General features: G+C 35.4%; 1 protein-coding gene across 6 annotated transcripts in view; it reads right to left on the minus strand.

Annotated features, from left to right (window-relative positions):
* Window positions 1-19,048, minus strand: part of HIBCH (3-hydroxyisobutyryl-CoA hydrolase) — a 148,007-nt gene that overhangs the window by 49,139 nt on the left and 79,820 nt on the right. For all 6 annotated transcript variants that reach the window (XM_040475655.1, XM_040475658.1, XM_040475653.1 and 3 more), the window contains 2 exons: window positions 18,006-18,086; window positions 12,477-12,529 (listed from right to left, as the gene is read on the minus strand). In XM_040475655.1, coding sequence (XP_040331589.1) covers window positions 12,477-12,529; window positions 18,006-18,086 — 134 coding nt within the window. The remainder of the gene's footprint in view (window positions 1-12,476; window positions 12,530-18,005; window positions 18,087-19,048) is intronic.

Raw genomic sequence — 19,048 nt, forward strand, 5'->3', positions numbered from 1 at the left:
TTAAATTCGCCTCAAGTCCACACTTGCAGTTCAAGTAGCTACGCTACAGATTTTGTCTATGGATTCCTGTGTAATCACTGTGCTTGTCTAATAACTGCTCCATTCTCTTTTCTGCATCTGTTTCATTAAGTCCATGTTTTCAATTAAAAAAGTCTCTCACCACATTTTTGATTAGAACCAGATCTACATCCTGTCAAGCTTCAGCATCACACAGTATAAGCTGCCTTGTGCCCTTTTTCCTGCTAACAGAGCTCATCCCTGACTAGTCATTTCCATTCTATCTCCTGAAATCCTCCTTACTTGGCAAGAGAACCACCTAACAGCCCAACTTCTCTATACAGGGCCTTATCTACCTCTTGATATCAATAGAGAAAGAAATTTATGAGCCCCATATTCTTTGATCTAGAAACTACAGATCCTGTACTCATTGATTCAGTGCTTTATCTTGTTGTTACATGATACCTTTTGTTTCACCCATAGCTGAAAAAACAATGAATGAAATCAAACACTTCAAGATTTTAGAAAAAATTAATAATGACAAGCTTTCAGAATAAGAGATCCTTGCCATAAGTACCATTAAGAGCCAATTTTAAAAGCCTTTCAATTAAGAGGAAAGCTGGGAAAATGCAAGCCACCTCACTTGGAGATACTACAAATATAAATGCTGATCAATGTTCAAAGGGATAAAGCAACTACATGGCAGATTCATATCTAAATTTTGTATCTTATATAAAAGAATCCATTATAGGTTGTTTACAATAAGCTCTCCCTTGAATCTTTAAAAATTTACTGTTATATACTTTTTAAACTCCTTTGCTAGACTAAAAAGGCTTCAAAGTCTTCAAATTTTATTGGATTAATGGTTATACTGTACAGATTTATTCCCCAAATGTCAGATATCATTCTTATTCCTGACTCTTCTCAAATACTCCCCCCTGCATCCTTCCAAACCCACTAGTTAAATCTCATTTCATCTAACTGGATTGTATCTGTAGCATTTGGCAGAGCTGTTTAGTCCCTACATCAGGAAACACTTAACTTGACTTTGAGATACCATCACTCTCCTGGTTTTCCTTGTATCTCATTAATTGTTCTTGTTCTTCTCCTTGACACCAAAATGCTGATCTGCCCTCCTCCCCGGGGCGGCCCGCCCCCCCCCGCCATGATCAGATGTCTTTCCTCTGTTCCACTTCACCTGTACTCTCTTCTTTCTACATTTGTTCCCTAGGTGATCTCTTCCAAGAGCCCCAGGAATTTAAGCACCATAACACTAATGACTTAAATTATTTCCCCATCCTGATTTCTCTAGAATTGCATACCTAGCCACCTATTTCACATCTCCATTTGAAGCTCTAGTATTTTTCTCAATGTTCATATATCAGAAATAAATCTCTTGATTTATTGAGAAATAAATCTCCTCAAATGAGTGGCTCCCTCAGTAAATAGCACCACCATTCACCCAGCTGGTCAGGCCAAAAACCTCAGCATCATCCTCTTTCTTTCTGATCTCCCAATCTCATCTATGAACCTGTCTAGATAGTTCTTACCTCAAAATATACTTTGGATCAGGCCACGGTTCACATCTCCACTGTAACAGCCCAAGTTGAAGTCACTACTATCTCTGCCTGGGCTAGTCTTGCTTCTGTTCTTGCCACAATCCATTCTCTACCCAGCAGCCAAGGAAGCTTATTAAATAAATGTAAATCAGTTAAAGTTTTCTCCTGCCCAAAATTCTCCAGTGACTTCCCATCACATTAAAGTATTACCAAATTTCCTCCTCATGGCCAATAAGGCTCTATGTGATTTGGTCCCTTTTTAGCTCCCTCATCTTAGAGTTTTACCATTTTCCACATTCCTCACTTTCATTCAGGTCAGGCACACTGGCGTGTTTTTTTTTTAATAACTTTCTTGACATAGAATACACATTCAAAAGTATACAAATAGTAACAAATGATAAGTATACAGGTCCAGTGCGTTATCCCAAAGTGAACACACCCAAGTAATGAAAATGCAGATAAAAATTATCAGAAATTATTTTATGCACTCTGTCAACTCATTATTCCTTCTATCCTTCAGGCAACTACTATCCTTCCAACAAAATAAGATTTATGTTTTCTGGTTTTATATTGATATAAATAGGATCATAGAGTATATACTATTTATCTTTTAGTCAACATTCTGTGAGATTCGTTCATGTTGTGTGTAGCAATTTTTTTTCATTGTACAGCAGTCCTTTGTATGAATAATTTACTGATCTATTCTATAAATAGCCAGTTAGGTTTTCTAGTTTGGGACTATTGCAAATAATGATTCGATGCCATTCTTATGCATATCTTTTGGTGCATAAGTGCATACATTTTGATGGGGTATATATACCAGGGAGTAAAACTACTGCGTCAAAGGACACTAATTCAATCAACTTTAAAAAAATAACAATTTTCAGGGTACGTGGGTAGCTCAGTCAGTTGAATATCCAACTTCAGCTCAGGTCATGATCTCACGGTCCTTGGGTTTGAGCCCCGTGTCGGGCTCTGTGTTCCCCTCTCTCTCTCTGCTCCTCTCCCACTCACATTCTCTCTCTCAAAACTATACATTAAAAAAAATTTTTTTAATAACAATTTTCCAAAGCATTAGTACCAACTTTGTACTCCACCAGAAGTGAGTTTGTTATTTCCTATCCTCACCAATATTTGACTTGGTCTTTCATAATTTTAGCTATTTTAACAAGTATATGTTAATATTCCATTGTTACTTCAATTTGCATTTCCTTGATGATTAATGCAGTTGAATGTTTTGTTACATTTGTTTGTTATCTGGATATCTTTGTGATAGGTCTATTCTCGCTATTGCTCATTTTTCCATTGGATTTTTGTACTGATTGTAGAAATTCTTTATGCATTCTGGATATGATTTCTTTACCAGACTATGCATTCCAGGAGCTATTTTCTAGTCCATGGTTTGCCTTTTCCCTCTTATTGATGACTCAGAATGCACAAAGTTCTTAGTTTTTAAATGTGTTATTTTTGTTTATGGTGCATTTATGTATTATTTAAGTAATCCTTCCCTACCCTTAAGACACAGCCATAAGTGTATGTTTCAAATATTCAGAAATTTCTAGTTATTATTATTGAGTGCTTTCTTAATTCTATTGGAGCCAGAGTCTGGAGATTAATCCTTTGAAATTAATTCTGTAAGACTAATTCTGTGACCAATTTTGGTAAATGTCCCATGCACACATGAAATGAACATATCTGCAGTTACTGAATACATGCTAATTGGATCAAGTTTATTACACAATGTTCAAATTACGTGTATGCATGAAAAATATGTGTGTGTATATATGTACTTACACTGAGCTGTTTTCTGCTCCAGACTGTGGTTTTGTCTATTTCCCCTCTTAGGACTTTCTACTTTTTAGCATAAAAATGTTTGACAATATCATACCAGTAGAGTTATTTCAGATAGCCAGGGGTTTGTTCCCATAGTTTCTCAGTTTTAACACTACTGTCATATTGTATGTTATGGAACTCATAAGTATAACTCAGTTCAGCTTCATATTCAGTTATAAACTGAGATTTTTACATAAATATTTATAAAATAGTTTTCTACAGTTGATTAAGGTCAATAAAATTTTCAGAATTTGACTTCAGTGATCTTAAGAGGGTGAAGATCTGAACAGAGTTTAACAGACTGAACTAAGCCCTACCTGCTAAGGAAACAAATAATGGAATTTAGGGCTTGCCAAATTGGGCCCCTCAATGCAACACCGTAGGAGTTAAGGTGACCTGAATCCAGACCAGCACTCACCTGGAGTGAAGCCCAGCTACACATCCTTCCATCCCTGACGGGATCTAGATGATTGGAATTACTAGTGCTCTCAACCTAGACACCTGCTAGAAACAAAGGCACATCTTCCTTGAAGGAAGATAATGTCATCCTAGGACTCAAATAACAGTCAGTTAGAAGTAACTAGCCCTGATTAGAAATAATCCAACATATAAGAAAGGACCACATGACTAACACCAAAGAGAAACAATACACAGCAGATTCACAGGGCATACAAATTTGGATTTGTTATAGCTAACCATTCTATAACTATGAAATGTCCTTCTATATCAAATAAGTTTGTCATAAAATTTACCTTGTTATTAAAATATGTCAACTGTCTTTTAGTTTAGTGGTGGTATGGTATCTATTTTACATTTAACCCTTCTGTGCCTTTTATTTATGGTGTCCCAAGCACTCGGACATTCTTTTTTACTTTTATTAATAGTAAACAATCATCACTGCAGTACTGTGCTCACCTTGTCCTAATAAAGTAAAATGAATTTGATCCATTTTTACAACCTAGTATAAAAATGCTAATAGGGGGGCGCCTGGGTGGCGCAGTCGGTTAAGCGTCCAACTTCAGCCAGGTCACGATCTCACGGTCCGGGAGTTCGAGCCCCGCGTCGGGCTCTGGGCTGATGGCTCAGAGCCTGGAGCCTGTTTCCAATTCTGTGTCTCCCTCTCTCTCTGCCCCTCCCCCATTCATGCTCTGTCTCTCTCTGTCCCAAAAATAAATAAAAACGTTGAGAAAAAAGAAAAAAAAATGCTAATAGGGACAAACAAAAAACAACTAAACAATATATGAACATAGTCAAACTCATACTGCCATAAGAATAACAATTACTTATTTAAATTTTATAATCTTTAAAGGCAAAATTTAGGCAATCTAAGACTTTTTCAATTAAGAGACATAGATGAGTTTTTAGACTGATAGATGGAAAAAGCTGACAGTTTTATTTAAGGCTTTTTACAAAGATCTTAGAATTACTTAAAAAGCACAGTTAAATTCTTTACAATGCAAATATGTTAATTAGCAACTAGAAATAAGCACCACTTACATATTTCCAGATAATATTACTATTTGAGACAAAAACATTGTAAACATTGATAATTACAAGAATATTTAAAGTTAACCTAAGATATAGTCAACCATTCCATTATTATATTTATTTTTTTATGTTTATTTTTGAGAATGAGAGAGAGATAGAGCGCGAGCAGGGGAGGGGCAGAGAGAGAGGGAGACACAGAATCCGAAGGAGGCTCCAGGCTCTGAGCTGTCAGCACAGAGTCCAACACATGGATCCAACTTGTGAACAGTGAGATCATGACCTGAGCCAAAGTCGGACACTTAACCGACTGAGCCACCCAGGTAGTCCCCATGATTTATGTTAATGGCAAGATTATTCTCTCCACAAACAAACAAGGACACATGTGGAACAATTTAATTTGGTGCTTGAAAAAGAAATGTTCCAGATAATAGTATTGTATTAGTGTTAAATTTCTTGGTGTCTTTATTCTTGGGCAATACGCACTGAACAATTTAACAATAGTTATCACGTCTCTAACTTTCTCTCAAATGGTTAAAAAAATTCTTCACAGATAGATGCAGAAGAGAGGAAGAGAGAATGATAAACATATGTGGAAATAACAGGGAATATGACGAATACATAGGAGTTCTCTGTACTGTTATTGCATCTTTTCCGTAAACTTGAAGTTGTTTCACAATAAAAATGCTTTTCTAATTAAAAAAATAAATTAAAATTAAAATTAAATGTTACAGAGTAAACAGAGCCAACAACCACCATTAAGAAAGCAACTAACCGAGAAAGGCACACAATGGGATGATGTGACTAATGCTTATACAAAGAGTCATGGATTTAAATTCTAATCAGGGAGAATGAGGAAGCTCCTGCCCAGAATGAACACTGCATCACAGTATCGGAGAGTATGTGAGAGTCCTCTCTCATCATCATTCAGGGTTTGAAACAGTGCTTTCAAATAGGTATAAGTTTCTGTTAGAAATTCAAACAGGTTTTTCATTGTACATTACTTCACTATAGTATAAAAGTTAATATCATAAATATACAATACGTTTCATAATGTATCTCTGGGACCACATGCATTAGATTAGCAGTCTGATCAGCAGTCTCCACAGTGAAAACAAAGACTTTATTATGCTTCTCGCATTAATATTAATAGGCTAGTACTGCATATTAATGATACTAATACATTGATTACATAATGTTAATGTATTTTAACTCCTCTGCTTTGGATGCATAATTCATATTATTTCTGAATGAAAATTATATTCAGCAGAACCAAACAATCGGGATAAAAATATTTATTTAGATATTAACAGTCTACCATTCTTCAGGTATAATTTTACTTTAAGTAAAAAAAGCCAGAGGGATACTTGAAAGTTGCTAAGAGAGGAAATCTTAAAAGCTCTCATCACAAGAAAAGACTTTTGTTAACCATTTGTGGTGATGGATATTAAATTATTGTGGTAATCATTTTGCAGTAGATACATATTCCAAATCATTACACAGTACACCTAAAACACAATGTTATAGGTCAATTATATTTCAGTTTAAGGAATAAATGAATTTTGGCATGTCATACCTTAAAGCATAAATGTGAAATAACTTAAAAATATTCAAGGTTTTTTTTTTTACCTCAATGAGCACATTCCTCAATATATGCATATTTATGAATTATGTATGTACACGTGTCCAACTATAACACATACGTATCTGTAACAAATTGCACATTTCATTTATTTATTTATTTTTGAGAGCGTGAAAGAGAGAGAGAATCTTAAGCAAGTTCCATCCTCAGCACAGAGCCTGATGCAGGACTTGATCCCACAACTACGGGGATCGTGACCTAGCTGAAGTCAAGAGTAGGATGCCCAACTGACTGAGTCACCCAGGAGCCCCAGCTCATGCTATATTTATACACTTAACAGAAGTTTAAAAAGAAGTTCTAAGAAACCACTGCTTTATATCATATACTTAAACAAAAAGGATTATTACACTAGGAGTACTCTTACTTGACCTTTGATTTACCAAGGATTTCCATTAATTGTGTAAAGCATATTAACTAATGTCCATATTAACTAGCACCTGAAAACTACTCTCTGGCTACTTTTTGATACAATTTCATACTACAATCTGTGGAGTTTAGAGTTTATGAAATGTTAGTCATATGTATTTCTGGTCTGTTTATGCCAGTCGTACTTGTATAGTAAGTATGTGCTTTAAATAAAATTCATTGTAAACTGATAAGAGTATAAAAATAAAGAGTTGGTTCTATGAGAACCAGGTTGAATACTCTAGAAAAATATGAAAAAGACAAGTCACTAAAAAAATTTGGTATAGAGGAAAGAGAGTAATTATTTCAACTGGCTTTATCTTTAGTAATATTGTTATTCTAAAACTAGTATATGTATTAGGACACAGCAAATCTGTAACAGTGTTAACATTATTTAAAAAAAAGGATGTTTAATATAAAAAAGATACCAATATCAAAGAAGTAAAAATCTAAATTTGAATAGATGTATTAACTCAGGACCTATCTTCTCATAAAAACAAGATCTGTATTCTTAGTTCTGTTCACTGAAAGAGTGTAGAAACAATTATCAACTTAACTAGTGCCCAGGTTGTTATTGCTAACTACCATTTTCTACTAGAAGTAACCAGAGATGTCTTGGAGAAACAGCTGACTTTCAGGTCTGGGGAATGCAGCATACAAGAGGAACCTAGGATGTGCTCTTTACCACAAAACAAACTATCAAAGACTTCTGGGGCACAGTAGCCAACTTGAAATTTCCCATGACAAGGCCATTCTTCTAATTTGCCTCTTCTGGACCCCTTTTATTCAGTGCCTTTTATAGGGTACTTGTTCTGCCCCTGGTCAATAAACATTGGGTGTTTTTTGTTTTAGGATTCCATTCTGGACTTACTTTGGTTGTCACTCTTTCTGTCACATTTCCTTGCATAATCTTTTCTATTGTCAAGTTTTCAATACAAGGCAGCTCTAAGAAAATGAATTTCTGAAAAAAATCCTCAGATTCTACAAAACTGCACAGAGCTTACAGGAAAAATAGTTTGGGCAGTCTGCTCAAAACCTACGCAACTTTGTAATCTGAATGCTAACAGAAACTGTAAATGGTCCCAGGGACCTGATCTAGATCACCCAGTCAAGCATCTCATTATAAACAAAGAATACCAGAGCAGATATTTAAAATGCACAAAAATAAAGTGGAAACAATGGCAATACTTTAATCAGGGCAGGACCAGCAGGTGTGGAGAACAAAGCAGGTAGAAGTGCAACTAAAAGCCAGTGGGGCTGCCCTTAAACATCCAAGTGCCAGGTGTGTGTGTGTCGGGGTGGGGGGGGGGGGGGGGTTAGGGGGGGGGTAGCTCTGGGTGGAAGCTGCCCAACAAGTATTTAATTTTCTTAAAATATAGACAAGAGAATTCCTATTCACTGTACATCAACAGATCTAAGCACTTTTTTCCTGCATAGCTGATGATTATGTATTTATTGCCACTATCCTATCTCCCCTTGTCTAGAAAAAAACCCTGCATATGAACCAAACACAACTTTTACATTATTGCTAACATGATTTCACCACTTACCAATCACTTATGAGCTAATTCATGCTCCAGAAGCACACACTGTAGAGCATACTGTGCCTACACGAGTCCCAAACTGAACTTCTTGCCCGGGCAACACCCTGAGTTTCAGACTTGCATAGCCAACACTTTTGTTCAGACACAACCCACCCATGTGGATAGTCCACAGGCATTTCACATTTAACAAGCCCGAAATTAAACTCATCTCTGTTCACCCTCCCGTCTACACCGCCTGCCATTCTTCCTCCAAAATCTCAGTGAACAGTCCACCCTTCATTCGAGTGCCCACACTAGACCTGGAACTCAAGCTTGCCTCCTCCTCCTCTTTACCCTCCCATGTTCTAGCCCTCATCAAATCCCAAGTCTCCTAAATATTGCCCATAAATCTAATTTTCAGGTCCTTGATGCTACCCTAGTCCAAAATCACCATAATCTCTCACCTGGATCCCTGCAATAACTCGCTAAACAATCTCTTTACTTCCAACCCTAACCCCCTCCAATCTGTTCTTCCCACAAGAGACTTATCTTTCTAAAATGCAAACCTGATCAAGCCATCTCCCCATCTAAAAGCACTTTAAAGGCTCTCGTTACTGATTTTAGGATAAACTACCCAACACAGCTTATATAAAAGGACTGATCTAGCTTCTTGTTTACCTTTCTGGCCTCAGACTTTAACCACTATCTCCTTCACACTCCAAAATCCAGGCACACTGATGTTTACCCAAATACACATTCTCTCATCTCCTTTTACATGTCTCTATCTTCTCATTTTGCCCACTGTCCTTCCACACTACATCAACCCCTTATACACATTAGCAATCATATTTCTCCACTATTCCCAACTTGTTCTTTCCTGACTGCTGATAGAACTTCCTCCAAGATGCTTCCCCTACACCAGCCCTTTCACTAAAGTACTCACACATATTCACACAGTTGAGGATGGTACTGTTGTGTATTTCCAGAATACCTGTCCCTGCCTCTCTCTACTAGAAGCTCCATAAGGAAAGAAAACATATCTGCCTTGTTAACTATTTTAGCCCAGAGTCTAACCAGTATTTAGCACACATAGATTAACTTTTGATGGTTGGGTTAAATAGTGGAGAATAATCTCAAATAATGGCTAAAATCATAATGAACCTCTTGTTAACATTAAACCTCTTAAGTCAATATATCGGTAGGAGAATGAGCTCATTTTAAGGGCAAGAGGAGCTCCCTCCCCCTTTCTTCTTAGTGCAATAATCTGATGCCTCAATAAGGAACCGAGCCCTTTAGACCACAAATCATTCAACCCAACATGGTGTATGGATGACATGGTAGATGAAACAGAGGCAGGGTAAGGATGGCACAGGGAGGAGGTGCCTGCCTCTTGACCAAGAACCTAGGGGAAATTCACAATTAAAAACAAAATGAACCAAAATCCTACGAATATATCCACAGGAAAGGGCCAAGGAAAAAAGAAAAGAACTCCCTGTAGATCTGAGAATCTGCAAGTCTGTAGAAGTTGCCAAGAATACCCATACTCCTATAAAGTCAAAGTTCTATACTGAGTTCTATATTGAGTCAGAACTCAATACCTTAAAATGGTGGATAAGGGAGGCAACAAAGCCAAGGTCCTGGTAAGGAAATACAAGCACCTCCCAATTCTGCCTTTAGATATCCCTGAGTCAGGGGGAAAAAGAGTAAAGTGGAGAATCAAGGGTTCTATCTAATAAGACAGACAAGGGGTAAAATAGAGTTAAAAAGTATAGGAACTTCTGTTAGAGGATAATCCATTGCAACTTCAAAAATACAACCCAATGTTTACCTATGAAAAAGGCTGAGAAACTAAATGACCCTAAAAATTTACTATCAGAAATTGTGCAACTATAAAGCCATCCTAACTCTCCCCTAAAAAGGCATACGGAAATCATAGAATACCATAGGGAGAGAGGGAGACCCTACCCCTCTCTATCAAGACAAAGAGGATAATCACCCACACTGGAAGAAAGTTCAACATGAGCACAGATAAAAATGAATGCATATAAGCACATATTCTACACACTTTGAAATCCAATGGAAATTTCCTAATTCTTCCTTTCACAGCCCCTGCAGTCTCATACCCCTGTCTATGCCTTTAAACTTTAAATTTTCCATTATATTGATCATAAAGCCTTTTGCTAGCAGCATCTTAGGACACTTTGAGAGATACAACAATACCATACTGCACCATATTTTGAGTTGGGGGGGGGCGAACTTTATTTCTATTATAAAATGCATTGTGGGAAGAGAAGAGAAAGAAGGAATGGAGAAAAGGAGAAGAAAGGAAGGAAGAAAGAAATTTGAAAGCTCTTTAAATCCAGTTCAGTTGAGAGGGAAATGGGGATGGAACTACACATACAGAGAAAATTTTAAAGATTTTTCTCTGTTCTATATCTACTTAAAATTAATATTGATTTTTAGGCATTTTCTGTTCTATATATACATATATATTAATGTGAAAAAATATGAATTTAGATGTTTAAACTAAAGGGAAAAGGAATTAAAAATATGTCTTTCTGGGAAACAGAATGACCTATTCTTTCAAATTGCTCATAATAAAAAATTGTTAATCTATTGCAAAAACACTGGAATGACATAATCTTCAACAATTTTGAGCAACTAAGTGAAGAAGCACTTAGCAAACATTTTTTATTTTACCATAGACTAAAATATGGAGTAAAGTTTCAAATTTCTGAAATCTAAAACATAATGGAATATAGCCATCCCCTCTACAAAGTTTCATGCTACTTACTCTTCATGATAGAGAACATAAGTAAAATTGTTACTTTCCTTGATAGGGAAAAAAAAAGTTTATATAAGAAAAAGAAAAAAACCACAAAAATAAAAGCAAGCTCTATGGTGCCATCTTTTGGATTGTTCAAGTGTTCTTAACATGTTAGTAAGAATGCCCAGTATTTTTTTTATTTTCATTTTTTTCCTGGTTCCTTCCACATTCACAAGGCAGCTCTTCCTTCAACATTTCCATTATTTTCCTTCCCTTTATTCTGCAGTATTTTTTCAGGGATTTTCTTCCCCAGTATTTGGACAAAGAAAGCAGGATCAACCCATGCTCAGTAACTGCCAACAAGCCAAGAAGTACATGTGGCCCGTTGATCCTACTTTCTAATCACAGCTGTTAGTAGAGTCCCTTCCCAAAATGATGTGCAAGATCTAAGCAATTCCCAGTGCCCAAGAGGCTTTATTTAGTTTGGTTCTACCAGAAAAAGAGGGGTCTTCTTATAGTCCCAAAGACTAAATCTCTGAAACACTGAACATGGAATCTTTGAAATTCTGCCCTTTGGCCTCCTACAACCTACTTAAATCCTTTCTTTTCTTGCCATGAAGGTACATTCTGACCTCTCACTTTCTTAAAGGCTTGTCTTTGGTATAGCCAGTGCCATGCAATTTTCCACTTTTTCTGTAATTATTTCATGTTTTTCCAAGTATATTCAAGGCCAAAAACATTTAAGACTTCTTTGTAACTGCACAGACACAACATAGATATTTGTAACTGATAAGAAACGCAGTTTCAGAAAACTTCATAAAGTACCCAAACACTTTCACTGAGGTGAGATTTTGTGCAGTAGATACAATTTAGGCAAACACATCCCCAACCACTCAGTCTAAGAAAACCTTAACATTCCAGGTGCTTTTCTGAAGCTGTTGGAAGCAGTTTATTTATAAGTAGAAAAAACACTCTATGTAACAAGAAAAAATTCAATCGTTCTGTTGGTTAAAAAAGCTTGCTAATTCAAGAAACGAAAATAGTATATAACATAATTAAGAACATATTCTTTTGGGTGGAAATAAGTCTAAAAGTGTTATATGCAAATATTATATCCTAAACCTAGAAAGCTCCAAAATCCAAACATGATTTTGTTTCAATGAGTTCTGCCATATTACATTAATCATCTCACTTCTGATTAATAATGACTAACTTATTTTTAATAAACTCACATATCAATGATGCGTGTATAATAGTCTACTCACCCCACCCATTGTAATTCCATGAATAAGTGCAACATATGGTTTCTGGCAAGAACCTAAAAGAAACAGAGCTATAATTAGTTACAATGTTTAAAATATATTCACTTTTTCAAGAATCACATATTACACTATGACTAAAAATGTCAATTTCTACACAATCCTGATCATCTATTTAATTTAGCAATTCAACACTTCAATTTCAAACAAAATGAAAGCCTTTTATAGTTCAGCCATTGAAAAATGTAATTAAGATTTACTTTATAAGCCATGGCTGTTTATGTACACAGTTGTATTCAAAGGAATGTAATTTGTTTTCAATACATCCAAAGTATTTGGATACAAAGAGAAGTGCAGCATACAATAAAAAGCAGACTGGGAGTCAAAAGACCCAGATTCTAGTCTCAGCTTTGTCATTAACTATATCCAACTATATTCAACATATATACTACTGGCATCAGATGTACCCCACCCACCGACATGTACACACCTATATATTGGCAATTCAACACATATATAGCTTTTGGTATACATACACATACACACACACACACAAGTTAATGTATATGCACATATCATATATGTGTATGTGATACACATGTAAGTTTCCTCATCTATTAAACAATGAGAATATTAAACAATGAGAATATATGGCCTCAGAAGTTCCTTTCAGCTCAAAAATTCTGTAAAATTTTACTCTGTTCCTTTCCCTTTTTTCTTTTTCCTCTGAGAGAGGGAGTTGCTTATAATATAACAAAAATGTAAATCACTGAGCTTCTGTTACAGCTTGTTGCCAATATTACTTCCTTAGTGAAGACCACAAAAAAAAAAAAACTTCAGTTTTTTTGGTTTCTCTTTTGGACTTTATTTTTTTCTTTTTGATTGAAGTGTAGTCAACATACAACGTTCGTTATATTAGTTTCAGGTGTAAGACATAGTGACTCAACAAGTTTATATACATTATGTTATGGTCACCACCATTGTAGCTACCATCTGTTACCATGCAATGCCACTATAATATCATTGACTATATTCTCAATGGGCTGTACCTTCTATTCCTGTGACTTATTCATTCCATAACTGGAAGACTGTATTGCTCACTCCCCGCTTCACTCATTTTACCCATGCCTCTACCCTCTTTACCTCTGGCAACCATCAGTTTGTTCTCTGTATTTATGGGTCTGTTTCTGCTGTCTGTTTATTCATTTGTTTTTTAGATTTCACATATAAGTGAAACCATACGGGATTTGTCTTTCTCCTTTTTCATCTAGCAGAATACCCTCCAGGTCCATCCATATTGTCACAGATGGCAAGATCTCATTCTTTTTTTAAGGTTGAGTAATATTCCATGTAATGTAGAAGGGTAAAACTACAGTTTTAACACAACTAGCAGTTCTGTAAATGTTTCCAATTTGCCAAAAAAGCCATCAAAGCACAATTCCAGAATTAAGTTAATTCTGATTTCATATTTGCAAGGACTTCCACAGCCTTCAGTCTTGAGCTAGAATTCCCTTCAATCTTGAACTGCAATTCCCTACAGAACTCTAATTCCCTAGAAACTATGGAAAGAAGTTTCTCTATGGAGATGGAGATACACAATCCCCCCATTTCAGCTATAGATATATATATTTCAGACATAAAACATTAGAAACTAATTGATGCAGTGCATAAAGCCACAATCTGTCAAATTCCTTATTAGCTAAAATAGGTCACTACAATGTATAGAAATTAAACCTTGAACGCTTCCTATTTTTTTACCCAACTGCTTCAAGGTTTTCTCCTATCTCCTTTTATTTAGTATAGAACTGCACTAATATAGTAGCCACTAGCCAAATGTAGCTATTAAATTAAAATTAATTACAGTTAAGTAAAATTTAAAATTCAGTTTCTTGCTCACACTAGCCCCATTTCAAGTTCTCATTAGCCATATGTGGCTGGTAGCAATCACGTTGGACAACACAGATACAGAATAATTTCATCATTGCAGAAAGTCCTATTGGATATCACTGGTATAAATTTTCAAAATGAGTAAGCCATTCTAAGCAAATCCGATACACAGAATTTGAGACTTAAAGAAGTGAGAGATGTCCATTCAATCCTGCTCACTGAGTTAAATCAAGAAACAGCCTCTTTTCCCAACTCCTACTTCAAAGATATATAAATTCTAGGAAAAAAAAATTTTTTAATGCACATCCAAGTTCAAAGCCAAACAAAGGATATCCATCAGTGCCATAACAAACCCAAAATCAATAGCTGAGGAGAAGCTACAGCCAATAATTGTGAGTGAGCGTGTATTTATTTTAAGTCAGAAAGAAATTCTAAGGGTGCCTGGGTGGCTTAGTCAGTTAAGCCTCTGACTTCGGCTCAGGTCACGATCTCGTGGTTTGTGGGTTCGAGCCCCATGTCGGGCTCTGTGCTGACAGCTTAGAGCCTGGAGCCTGGTCTGGATTCTGTGTCTCCCTCTCTCTCTGCCCCTCCCCTGCTCACACTCTGTCAAAAATAAACAAACATTAGAAAACAAATTTTTTTTAAATAAATTCTAGGCCATATAATTTATGAAATGGACTACCTGCATAAAAGCTCATGCTAGGAAGAGCTATTGGATATGCAAAACATGATTAGAAAACCCATCTGCTGAGCCAGGAAGTCAATAAATTCCTTCCAGGAGAGGGCGAGAAAAAGCATGCTCAAGTACAGGATAACAAGCACCACCACTACCACTGCACAAAAAAATCAAAACACCCCTAACAAATTTGCAATAGAAGTAATATCCATAACCTGGTAAAATAAATAAATAAATACATAAATAAATAAATGTCTACAAAAAGATAATACTAAAAATTAAAGTTGTAAAAGCTTTCCCATGGACATCAGAAATAACACTACAATCATTCAACATTGTAACGGAGGTCCTATCCCCAAAATATAGGAAAATTCATAATATAAAAATTGTAGAGACAGAGGTGAAAAAAAATTATGTGCAGATGGTATAACTGCCTATGTAGAAAAGCCAAGAGAATCTATAGAAGTATCATTAGAATAACAAATTTCAGCAGGGCTGCTAGATATAAGAACCAAATTTAAATTTCAAATCACTTCAATATGCCAAAGACAGTAAATTACAAAATTTAATGGTAAAAATTACAACTAAATGTAGTAACAAAAAAGTAAGCTACCTAAGAATAAAACTTAAAAAAAAAAAAAGCAGGAAGATCTTTATGAATAAAGTTACAAAACATTATTCAAGGATATAAAAAGTCAAATCTGATGAAAAGTTCCAAATTGGTTTAGGGTAATAGTTACCCAAGTTTACTAAAAGTTACTGAATTATGTATTTGAAATGGGTGAGTTTCATGGTACAGAAACTATTAACTCCACAAGTTTTTATGTGTTCATACAGATATGCCACACGCATAGATGGGAAGACTCAACGTGAAAGACGTCAATTCACCCTAACCTATAATTGTCATTCCAATCAAAACCTCAATGGAATCTTCTGTAGAGCCAGACAAAATAAAACTAAAATTCTAAAATTCATATGTAAGATTAAAAGCCTAAGTGTAGCCAAGACAATTCTAAAAGACAACAAAGGCAACTTACACTACTAGGTAGAAACATATCTTACAGCTGTAATAATTGTGACATTGTAGTTTCATCATAAGTACAAATAGACCACTGAACAAAGAAGCCCAGAAACAGACCAGGTCACATATAAGAACTTGATACCTGACAGAGGTATCATTAACATCAGTGAAAAAGGCATGAAATTTACACATAAAAGAAATCACAACATCTGGCTTTCTAGCTGAAAACTAAAAGTTAAAGGATGTCACATGCAAAAAACTATCCCAAGTACATTAAAGACTTAGAGTACAAAGAACAAAATATTGAAACTATTAAAAGAAAATATGACAACATCTTAATAACCTCAGTGTTGTTACATGGTTTAATGCAAAAAAGCATAAATCATAAAGGAAAAGAATATATGCATTTCAACTCATCAAATAAAAAACTTAGATATACCAAAAAATAACCTGAAGTAGCAAACAGAGAGAAGTATGTATAGTTTACAAAAACGAGGAATCCAGAATACATAAAGACCTACACAATCAGTAAGAAAAAGACAATCCAACGGAAAGATGAAGAAAGGATGACACTGAAAAGAAAATCTAAATGATCACTTAAGAAAACACCTTCTATCAGGGCGCCTGTGTGGCTCAGACGGTTGGGTGTCCGACTTCGGCTCAGGTCATGTTCTCACGGTTCATGGTTCGAGCCCCGCATCGGGCTCTGTGCTGACAGCTCAGAGCCTGGAGCCTGCTTCTGATTCTGGGTCTCCCTCTCTCTGGCCCTCCCCCCACTCACGTTCTCTCTCAAAAATAAATAAACATTAAAAAAAAAGAAAAGAAAAACCTTCAATCTCACCAATATGCAATGAAATACAAATTAAAGCCACAGTAAGATATTAAACATACAAAGTTTAACACAAAAAAATGATGGAAACAACATGCAAAAAATAAAGTCTTGTACTTTAGAGAAGAATCTGGAAACAGCTGAAGACGTATAAACTATGGTCCATCCATTCTGCTTCTATTATTCCTAGAGAAACTTTTGTACATAGACACTAAGGGGACCATATCTGTATTAGTAAAAATTTGAAATAACCTAAAATATTAATTAATGTAGAACAGAAAAGTAATGTGGGATACATTCATAATACAGAATACTACCCAACAGTTTCGTTCCATGTTATTAAAAACAACTTATGCACTGGTATACATAGTAAGATGTTACTTCTATAAATTTCAAAACCACACAGTAATACTACTTTTGTTCATAAATATACAGTAAAAATATTAAGTATGGTCTAGTAGAATACACTAAAAACTAACGACAACAGTTGCTCCTTGAGGAGAGATAATGGTTGCTTCTGGGGAGAGAAAAGAATGGCACTAAGGAAAACAACAGAGCCAACTAAAGTAGAAGTTTAAAACATGTAGTATTTTATCCCTTCTAAATACATCTTAAAACATCAAGCAAAAATAAAATATTAATGTCTGTTCATTCTGGCTGGTGGGTACACAATTACTTATTATATTATTCCCTGCAACTTAACATTTGAAGCACATGCTTGATAAAAGTACTGCTTCACTTCCAATGAAACTTGGAACATCAACTATAAAGGCATTTTCATCCCAGAGTTCCTGAAGAATTAGGAAACGGTACTTAATTTTACAGAGACAACTGAGGCCCAAGATTTTTGTTTTCTAAGAAAGCCAGCGATATAATCAGAATCCATGTTTTCATACTGAGTGTAGGACATACAGTAACTAAGTATAGCTTACTAATATTAAAGTATGAATTGTTCTGGAATGAGCAGTCAGAATAGTTTAATCAGCTTTATTTATGCCTGACATATAGTCTATGAAAGAGTAGAAAGAGTAATAAGAATGTCTACTGATTGTATCTTTAACAATTCACACTGCAGCTCATATCTTGATTCCATTTTTAAAGCTCTCAGAGGAACACACATACCAATGGCATTGTTCAGCCTATATTCTTCTCTAAAGAAATCTTGAGCTATCTTCTGGTTTGCCCTTCCAGCTTCTGAGATCACTACAAAAAAAAAAAAAAAAAGCAGAAGAGGAGAAGAAAGGGAAAAAGATTGTAATTTTTTAATAAAGTGCTTTCTAGTTAACACTGTCAAAGAGAAAGAGAATAAACTTAAAATACTGTGATATTAAGTACCAGGGGAAACTCTAGAATGGTTTGTTAAAGTTTTGAAGTGCCCTTGCCACAGACACAGCCCCAGTTCCATATTCAAAGTCAAAACTTCAAGGCAAAAATTCTTAAGAATTTCTTACAAAGCACTATACCTAATTTAGAACTTATATATTGCTACCATTTTATTTTGACTATTTTCTATAGCACCCAAATAAAGATTTGCTGGATATACATTTCCAATGGTAACATATATTAACACAAAGTACATTATACATACACACAGAGAAATATAAGCACGTGTGTGCATGTGTATCCATATACCCATACACACAGTACAATATATTGTCTAGTTAAATATTTCTGCCACATTTCACCATGAAACACTGAGTACCCACTGTATTCCTAGTCCAGTCAATGTTAAGACTACTACCAAACCATTCTCTTCCATATACTGTAAGATTATATGCCTTTCCTCTTTAAGTCTTTTTAATTTTTTTTTAAGTGTCTTTTTTATTTATTTTTCAGAGAGAGACAGACTGCAAGCAGGGGAGGGGCAGAGAGAGGGGAAGAGACACAGAATCTGAAATAGGTTCCAGGCTCTGAGGTGTCAGCACAGAGCCCCATGCAGGGCTCAAACTCGGGAATGGCGAGATCATGACCTGAGCCCAAGTCGGACGCTCAAACAACTGAGTCACCTAGGCACCCTTTCTAAGAATTATCTACTAAAATACAAATTAAAATATAAACATATTTCTTCTATGGGAAAGAGTTACCTAAAAATTGTTGACTATAGGTATTTAGACTAATTCTAGAAAACGGATATATTTTCTTTCAAAATGTTCCAAATGTTGACT

The sequence above is a fragment of the Herpailurus yagouaroundi genome, unplaced genomic scaffold (assembly GCF_014898765.1).
Source record: "Herpailurus yagouaroundi ecotype Mexico unplaced genomic scaffold, PumYag 140, whole genome shotgun sequence".
Taxonomy (NCBI): domain Eukaryota; kingdom Metazoa; phylum Chordata; class Mammalia; order Carnivora; family Felidae; genus Herpailurus; species Herpailurus yagouaroundi.